This window comes from Enhydra lutris, unplaced genomic scaffold (assembly GCF_002288905.1).
Source record: "Enhydra lutris kenyoni isolate GAN:26980312 unplaced genomic scaffold, ASM228890v2 scaffoldscaffold3, whole genome shotgun sequence".
In the NCBI taxonomy this organism is placed as follows: Eukaryota; Metazoa; Chordata; class Mammalia; order Carnivora; family Mustelidae; genus Enhydra; species Enhydra lutris.
In genome coordinates, this window is record NW_019154087.1 from 52,824,654 (window position 1) to 52,834,787 (window position 10,134).

The following is a 10,134-nucleotide window of genomic DNA, read 5'->3' on the forward strand; positions in this document are numbered from 1 at the left end:
AACATAAGCTGGTAGTTTATTAAATCTACCTCCGATAATGTTTCCTTAAGCTAAGAAGAAATCTACTGTATCACACAGCTCAGGATGCTTATATACATAAGATATTACACACACTATAAAATTTCAGGTTTCTAAGCAGTTTTATACAATTTAAACTTGAGTAAAATTTGTATTTAAAAAAGACCTTATTGGATTACCTTCAGTAAACGGAGGTCATTTCAACAGCCCATTAGCATTTTTAGCAACAATTTAAAAAAAATAAGTAAAAAGATTCTCCAAACATGTAAGCTATTACTTTAAGCCAAGATAATTATCTGCTTATTTCAATAAACCAACTCTCTAGTTTTAATCCAATTCTACTAGCCTTTTATTTGCCCTTCAAAAAAAAAAAAAAAAAAAAGAAGAAGCAATCATTTTTATTTCTATACATTGTCTCAAATAAGAGAATTAGTTAGGTTTCAATCCATATGCACAGTTAATGAGAGGGTCATTTAAAGATTATTCAGGAGTTGAGCAGAACTCATTTAGGAAAATTCTTAAGAAATGAAGTTCCTTGATGTGTTATGTTTAAATTGCCAATGCAAGAGTAAATTATCTCTTTACTCACCACTGTGGAGTTATCCCTTACTCTCAATTTCTGCTACTAATTCTCCTAAACCACTAATACTTATCAGTTCTCTAGCCAGTATTTTCTCCCTGATGTTAATTTCCCTATATGTGGTTTACTTTCAGCAGACACAAATGATACTTCTTTTTTAAAACTGAAAGTTCCTGCTGTTTCAACACTGGACTAGATGAAAAGAAAGAAACATATTCTGCTACTAAGAAACATTTGTAAGCAGTTGACATCCAGACAAACTTGCATTAAAATACAATGTACTCCAATGATTAAAAGCAAAATGAGTAGAGAATACATTGCAAACATTTTTCCATAATTATTTTTCCTCCCTTCCTCTTCATTTTCCATAGCATGCTGCAGACCATACAGTTAAGTATCAAATAGAGTTTGTTACCTGTATACAACCTAAGGCCAACTTATGCCTTCAAATATTTTGCTGAGGTTTAAAATAGTGTCAAAGACAGGATTTAGAGCAAGAGATGTTAAACTTTTCTCTTTTAATGACAAAAGATTTATAGTTATGGGGGAGTTCAGAAAGCAGCATTTAGCCTACCTTTTCCTCTTGTGACATTCCCTTCAAGGCACAAAAGATTATAAACAGTGGATGGGACAGAATATTTTGAAGTAAGAATTTTAAGGTTCCACAATACCTTTTTATTTCTAGTTTAAGCATACCAAAAGACAGAGAAAAGAATAAGAGATAAGCCACCCCCAAAATGAAATAGTGCTTAAAGTCATCTGAAATTCCCTGCAGTTATTTTTATGTATTTATATTTCTATTTTATTAGCTTAAAATGTAATTATAGATTTGATTCCTGTGATTGATGTAGTTCTTAATGTTGTTTTAAGTATTTCTAATCAACCAATAGTACTAATTGTGTGTATCTTTGCAAAAAAAAAAAAAAAATCTATTTTATTTGGCCAACCAAGTAACTTATGCTTGACTAGGGTATCATCTTGAAAAGTTAAGCTGTAAATTTAAACAATGGATTAAGTGCAATGCACTGGAAAACTCTTTATTCAATAGTTATCTAATAGGGCTCCTAGGCATCTCCAACCCAAATGACTGTATTTCCTTTCTCAACTTCAGTGATCTCACAGTTTAACTTATTGAGTCGTCCATCTAGTATAAAGAGAGAGTCCTTGGAAGGTGTCATCAGGTATTGACCAAACAAGCCACTGTCCTGGATTTGCCTGTTCTTCTGGTTCCAAGGCCATTCTTCTGCCTTGAGTGGTTCCTTAAGACTCTTTATCATCTTAACCTTCCCAGAGGAGAGCTCAACAAAGAGCACATCAGTCTGTGTGCTTGAACTACCATAGATGTTGTATTGGTGGACTTCAGTAAAGGATGGCTGAAATGCCAGATCAGATATGTGCAGATTTGTGTGAATATCAAAAGCCTCTTGTATTTCTCCTCTGATGGTAATGTACTGTACCCTTACAAGACCTTTCACATCATTAATGCTGACAAGATAGTGCCCATCTGGAGAGACATAGGGAGTGCCTGTCACATCACTATTGAATCCAATGACTGAGTCGGTTACACCATCCACCATAAGCTGTGGTGGTATTGCCCCAGTGCTGTCAGGTTTGCAGCCAATAAAGTAGTATCCTCCCAAATGTGTATACGCCAATGACTGAGGAATGCACTTATAGTCCATCAAGTTAATTGTCTTGATGTATGACATGGTTTCAAGATCAATTTTTTGTAGTGCAGCTTCATCTTTATGAAGAATAAATCCAAACCTGAAAAGATGAAAACCAAAGTTAGACAAGAAACTACAGAGTGGTTCCCCTATAAATATGTATTGTGGGCAGGTAGAAAGGGTCATCAGTTAGTCTAGGCATTAATTGTCAGGCTATGCAGCAATTTGTGTCACCATCGTGTTAGAATTAAACTTTAAATTGTGTTCATTTCACCTTTTCTCTAGGTCATTTTTTTCATTATAGCCAAACAATTGTAACTCATGGTATAGAAAACAAAATAATTAAAAGCAATATATCAAGTTAATTGGAACAACAGATTTTACTTTTACCATACATAAAAAGGTAAACATTATTTTGTGAGTCTCTAATCCTTCTGATATTGAATAAGATTGGTTTACTACTATTAAAGTCAACAACAATAAAAGACATGAATATATATCTATTATACTTGCTTCATTTACTTCTTATTTTGTCCAAAGACCATCCAAAAAGTCTGACACTCATTACTACTTAGACAATTATCCACATCTTTCTCATTTTTATCTGAGGGTTTTCTGTTTTGTTTTTGTTGTTGGTGGTGGGTTTTTTTTTTTTTTTGGTTTTTTTTTTTTGGTATAGAACTATTAAACTTCTATTTATTAGATTTTAAGATTGCCTTGATTAACTACTTTTATGATTTTAACACTCTTTTATTTTAAGTTTTAAATACAGGTTACATTTTTCAACCTTGCTATACTTATATTATCATTTTTAGTGATATACCTGCATTACATTTGTTATCGTATATTGAACAACAATGAACCTTAAAGATTTATGATATTTTCTGTTAAAGTTATTTAAAAATAAATATTTCCTATTTGTTTTGGTAGTCTCTTTAATTATTTCTGTGCTTTTCAAAGCATTTGTCCTGAATTCTAGCTGCAAATTATTTTAAGTCCCTGTGACAAATATAAATATATTTTGTAACTATGACCTATAACACCAGTGGGTTTTTAGGAAAAATAAGTTAAATAAGATAAAATGAGATGGAGAGTAGTATAGAAAATTACATCCAAAATGGATACTGGCCAATAAAATTTTGAAGGACACTTACTTTTGTTTCCCTTAATAATATTAATTAAAACACATACTAGTATTTTCAAAGACTCCATAAAAAAACGGGGGGGGGGGGTCTATTGTTTTAATGAATGTGCTCATAAATGAAAAAAAATTAAACATAAGATGACTTGTGGCACAGTAAAACAGAAACTCTAAAGGTAATTATTTTCACCTGTGCAATTCATTTTTAATATGCTAATCTCACACAAAATTTTATTTATGTAAAAATAACCATTTCTACACATAATACATAAATATAATGAACTCAGGGTAACAACTCCTTAAAATTTCAAATATAAGCATATGGCAAGCCCCTCAAATAAACTCATCTTTAATATTATAGAAAGGATAAGATGAATGTTCTCAAAAAATCAGTCTTTGTGCTGTAATTGTGGAAGGCAACAAGTGCATCCGCAGAAATTTTACTGAAATAGATGTAAAGTTGTAACCACTTCTATGTTATTATATTACATATAGTTGGGAAACCCCATATTACAATTTTAGCTAATTTAAACATTTGTGAAAAAACTATTTGTTGTCTTTAGAGAGATTACAACATCCATACAAAAGAAAAACTACAATGTACACTTACTCCTTTAAATTTTTTAAAAAATATTTATCAAACAACTACTGAATATGAGGCACTGGGAATATATCAGATCAACATAACTCTCCCTGCTCTCAATGACTCTGGGAATTTTAGTAATAAAAACAGAAAACTTAGTGATCAATGTTTAATTATAGCATCTTACTATACTATCATTTAACTTAGTGATTATTGCTTTTTCTATTTACAGGAGATGGAATAAAGTAATCATTTTGAAAATAATATTTCTGGTGTATTTCAGAATGACATTCGCCATTTCTGGCTCATTTCCTCGATCTTTCTCTTTTCCTGTGTCCTTAATAACTGTGTTTGTGTCACAACTCCCATCATACCTATTTAGGATAACATTTTCATTTTATTATAATGGTATGAAGAAGAATTTGTACTATTAAAAATCACTTCCACATGTTTCTATTAAAATATTAATGCCTAGCACAGGTTTCAAATACTACCTGAATATTAGAGAATAAGAAAAACAAAAACAAAACCCTCAAACCAAAAACTGTGCCCCATGATTTTTTGTCAACCTCAAAAATATCATAAAATCCTAGATATCACTATCCACTCTCATACTTGTCTTAATAAATAATTAACTCTGATTACTGTAAAGGGATATTTTTCCATTAATGGACAATCATTAAGGATACAGAAATATGTATATGATTGTATCTGGTATGACTTATGAGATTTTGAATAATGATGGAAAATACTGTCTTTCTTTTATGTTACGCATTGTACATGTTCCCAGAGACAAAAGCAGTAATATTAAATAGTAACATTTAATAAAAGCAACAAGCCTATCAAGTTTTGGCATTTCAGCTCCTCTTTTAAAGTTGAGTCTTCTAGTCCCTTTGGGCAATGGTTTGTGAATGGTAATGAAGAAGAGTGTGACAAGCTTTAACTACTCTTGAACTATTTTAACTCTAATACTGAAGAATGCACTCAAGTTTTCTGTGATACAACCCAGCTTCTTTTGAAGGTAATTAAAATTTTAAGAGAAGGTCCAGTTAAAAATGCAAAACCTCCATGTGGGGCGATAAAATCACATCTATTTTGGCATTCATGCTGCATGCTCCTTTAGGACTAGAAATCTAGCTACATAAGCAGATGCACGAGAATGCCTTCAATTTTTCACTACTGATTTATTGGGTAGGAAGTGATACCTCTAATTCAAAATTTCCCCCTAGTACAGATTGATATTCAAAAATCTCCCACTGTTCATTAGTCTGTGATTAATATTTACGAGGTTCTCAACTTTCATGCCTGCTTAGTATAATAAAATCCTGCCCCGGAATAAGCCTAATATAGTTTGTCTAATATTTGTCAGAATATGTATAGGAAGTTGCAGACTGTAAGAAATGAGAGTTAAAACTTACTCTTGGAATCACTGCTTTTACAAGGAAATGAATAAAGCTAGGAAAGTGTGACCCCCCTTCGGTAACAGCATTGTGTGGATTTGTTGCTGGACTTGGTGAGGAGAATCAGGGTAATGTTTTTCATTTACAAATTATTTTAATTTTTTTTTGTGATACTTCCTTTTTATTTATGTGTTTTTCTTTTTTTTTAAATCATTTTTTAATTTATTTTCAGCATAACAGTATTGTTTTTGTACCACACCCAGTGCTCCATGCAGTCCGTGCCCTCTCTAATACCCACCACCTAGTTCCCCCAACCTCCCACCCCCCCACCTCTTCAAACCCTTCAGATTGTTTTTCAGAGTCCATAGTCTCTCCTTGTTCACCTCCCCTTCCAATTTCCCCCAACTGCCTTCTCCTAACTCCCCATGTCCTCCATGCTATTTGTTATGTTCCACAAATAAGTGAAACCATATGATAATTGACTCTCTCTGCTTGACTTATTTCACTCAGCATAATCTCTTCCAGTCCCGTCCATGTTGCTACAAAAGTTGGGTATTCATCCTTTCTGATGGAGGCATAATACTCCATAGTGTATATGGACCACATCTTCCTTATCCATTTGTCCGTTGAAGGGCATCTTGGTTCTTTCCACAGTTTGGTGACCGTGGCCATTGCTGCTATAAACATTGGGGTACAGATGGCCCTTCTTTTCACTACATCTGTATCTTTGGGGTAAATACCCAGTAGCGCAATTGCAGGGTCATAGGGAAGCTCTATTTTTAATTTCTTGAGGAATCTCCACACTGTTCTCCAAAGAGGCTGCACCAACTTGCATTCCCACCAACAGTGTAAGAGGGTTCCCCTTTCTCCACATCTCCTCCAACACATGTTGTTTCCTGTCTTGCTAATTTTGGCCATTCTAACTGGTGTAAGGTGGTATCTCAATGTGGTTTGAATTTGAATCTCCCTGATGGCTAGTGATGATGAACATTTTTTCATGTGTCTGATAGCCGTTTGTATGTCTTCATTGGGGAGGTGTCTGTTCATATCTTCTGCCCATTTTTTCTTCAAAGAGCTGGAGCAAATAATCCAAAAATTTGTATGGAACCAGAAGAGACCCCGAATCACTAAGGAAATGTTGAAAAACAAAAATAAAACTGGGGGTATCACGTTACCTGATTTCAAGCTTTACTACAAAGCTGTGATCACCAAGATAGCATGGTTCTGGCATAAAAACAGACACATAGACCAGTGGAACAGAGTAGAGAGCCCAGATATGGACCCTCAACTCTATGGTCAGTTAATCTTCGACAAAACAGGAAAAAATATACAGTGGAAAAAAGACAGTCTCTTCAATAAATGGTGCTGGGAAAACTGGGCAGCTGTATGTAGAAGAATGAAACTCGACCATTCTCTTACACCGTACATGAAGATAAACTCAAAATGGATAAAAGACCTCAACGTGCGACAGGAATCCATCAGAATCCTAGAGGAGAACATAGGCAGTAATCTCTTCGATATCAGCCACAGCAACTTCTTTCAAGATATGTCTCCAAAGGCAAAGGAAACAAAAGCCAAAATAAACTTTTGGGACTTCCTTAAGATCAAAAGCTTCTGCACAGCAAAGAAAACAGTCAAGAAAACAAAGAGGCAACCGACGGAATGGGAGAAGATATTTGCAAATGACAGTACAGACAAAAGATTGATATCCAGGATCTATAAAGAACTCCTCAAACTCAACACACACAAAACAGATAATCATATTATAAATTATTTTATTTTTCTGAAGTGTAATCAATCTAATTTATTATAAAGATTTTAAGAAGTTCAACTTTAATTACTGCTTTTGTACTTTAAGGTAAGGTCCTGAAGTGATTCATACAAGGGAACTTCTTATTTTGGAAGCAATAAAAATTTTCAACCCAGGGTGATTTAGTTTCATGTTCCAGTTTTTCGATATAATAGGTAGCTGACCTTATGTAAAGTCCTTGACCTCCATGAGTTTAAATTCCTTTGTTAGAAGAAAAAGGACAAAAGCATTACCTTGCTTGAACTTTTAGAAGTTAACTTTTAACTTTTTAACTTTTAGAAGTTAAATGTGTGTTACCAGGCAAACAGTACATTATCAATAAACAGAACTTGCCTATGCTTTATACATTAAGTAACATAATTTTCCCCTTATGAACCCAATATGATATTTCCTATGGGACTACAGATTATTACAATTCAAAAATGGGAAGAACAGAAACAAATTATCAGTTTTTCTGTATAGCCAGTATTCCCAGTTTTGTTTCGTTTTTGTTTTTTTTTTTTCTTTAAATAAGCACATTGTGTTACTCCAATGTGGCAGGATTTTTCCCCTTGCAAATTCAGCAGATAACACACTTGTAATAGAAATCCACATTTTTATTCTTGCTCTCACTACTGACAACAGGTTCTATGGCTAGTACACCCTTTACCCAATTACAAATCTCTCACATTTTTAAGAAGGAAGGCAGTCTAGCTCACTCCATCTTCTTTAGAGGTGCTGCCTCAGTTCTCACTGAGAGCATGAAGAAGTGAGCATGGTGTGCTGGGTGATTTTGACCTCGGCACAGAGGATGGGATTTGAAATAGATACCTGTCTTACTCAAGAATTTTCACTTAGAGTAACAGGAAATTTTGAGGCAGACTTTTAAGACATGGATATCTAACGACATGGAAAATTGCAATCAGAGTATATCATGGCAATTCAAGAGACTTATAAGATAAGTTATTTGGCAGAGAGGGGAAAAGAACAGGTATTTAGAGAGAAGCATGGCTGAAATACTATGATGTCTATTAAAGAGCTGCTCGAAGACCACATCCCACAAGACCACGTGCATTCCTTGCATCTGAGTAATAACTGATTTCCCCATATCTCTTGCTCAGTTCCTGAATGGGTCTGGTCACAGAGAAACTTTCAGAGCAATTTCCCAGTTATTGTCACTCCATAGCATCTGCCATGTTATTCTACCCCAATTCTGCTTTCGGAGATGCTACTGAAAGAATCCCATAATGGCAATTAATAACCTGTATTAATTTGCCATGATCAGTGCCAACAGTGTTAATGCTCCAAAGCTTGGTGTGAAAGAATCTCATAACATTTGCACAATAACAAATTTTTTTTTTTAATCTCCTGAGTCTTAAGATAGTATGGTCTTTCCCCAGAGTCCTCATAGATTCTCACCTGAACAACTCTCTTTACTGCCGACTTTCAGTATTTACCCACTGAGATCAACCCCCCTACTACCAGCTGGGAAGTGTTCCTGATCCATCCGTACATGACAGCTTTCCTCATACCCCATCTTCTAAACCTCCTTAAATTTTAAAACAAGCATTTCTATGTATATCAATGGACGCAAATGGGAAGTGGTAAATGCAAGACTGGGTGTACGTGCCATCAAATGCTCTACCACTGAGCTATGTCCCTGCATATTGGAGGTGTCTGAACACGGGATTACTCAGACACTCTATCCTGTAATAAAAACAACACTGCTGCAATCCACACCTAAAACAAAAGCATTTCCCAAGACTTTTCTGATGTCTTAATAATAGAAAATATGAAATTCCAGGACAGAATAACTTCAACAGCCCTAGGAATTACTTGTAATGGGATTTTACTTGTGAAAATCTACATCTAAAACTTATGATCTAGTACTTAGTGTTTCATAATAATAATGAGCAAGATTATTAAGACCCTGCTTTTCTAACTGGATTATAGTTATCACATTTTTCCAGTTGGAAGCTAAGAGATACTTAACAGAAAAGAAACTGAAATTATAACCTCTTCTCCACATAATTAATATATAAACTCACACATGCAATGTGCTGTTGAAATGACATCTTCCATTAAGTTACAGCTGAAAGAGAGTTTTTTCATGGACGCAAAGCATAAATCTGACATGAGCCATCATTCACTCGTTTATGAATTCCTTTACATTTAGTTGTTTTCTATTATCCCAGACTGAACCTTGTGAGAAAAGATTGAATGCTGTTCCTACACAAGTACCAGAGGATTTAGTTTTTATCTGAACTTCACATAAATAGCTCAGTAAAACATACCTGTTCATAAACAGTGGTCACATTCATATTCGGGAGATGGGAGACACAGAGAAATAGAACTGACACATTTAGTGAAGATTTACAACCAGAGCAAGGACAGTTTCTGAATAGACCTAATGCTTAGATGTATTTGAGAGATCATACAACTTTGAAGTTCTCTGTTTTCAAAACATAGGTTGGAAAAGCTAAAATAAGCCAAAGGATGCCTCCTACTTGCCTTTTATATTATAGAAATTCTATATTAAAGATTTTAACGTTACTTTCCCTACTTTCAGTTTTAGAAATTTTTTTCTTTAAAAAGTAGACTGTGTTTCTGAACACTAAATTCCCTATTTTCCTCCTTCTCTCGTATCATATTGTTTGGATCTGTAGGCCAAATTGAAACATAAATGCATAATTTAATTATAGTATATCCAGGATGTCTAATGGCTCAACAGAATTAATACCGTACCTAAAGGTATATCACTTCTAGTGGCCAGGACATTAAAAAAAAAAAAAAAAGATTTATTAAGAATTCCATGCACTACGTATATACTACAGACCATATTTCTAAAACCAAAATCCTCCACCTCTTTCTGAAGAACTTAAGAGCTTAGGGAAAAAAAAGAAAAAGAAAGAAAGAAAGAAAGAAAGAAAGAAAGAAAGAAAGAAAGAAAGAAAGA

General features: G+C 34.1%; 1 protein-coding gene across 3 annotated transcripts in view; it reads right to left on the reverse strand.

Moving 5' to 3' along the window:
• Positions 1–1,432: 1,432 nt before the first annotated feature.
• LOC111156442 (follistatin like 5) overlaps positions 1,433–10,134 on the reverse strand; it is a 764,534-nt gene continuing 755,832 nt past the window's right edge. For all 3 annotated transcript variants that reach the window (XM_022517356.1, XM_022517373.1, XM_022517364.1), the window contains one exon: positions 1,433–2,365. In XM_022517356.1, the coding sequence (XP_022373064.1) occupies positions 1,663–2,365 (703 nt within the window). In that variant the 3' untranslated portion in view covers positions 1,433–1,662. The remainder of the gene's footprint in view (positions 2,366–10,134) is intronic.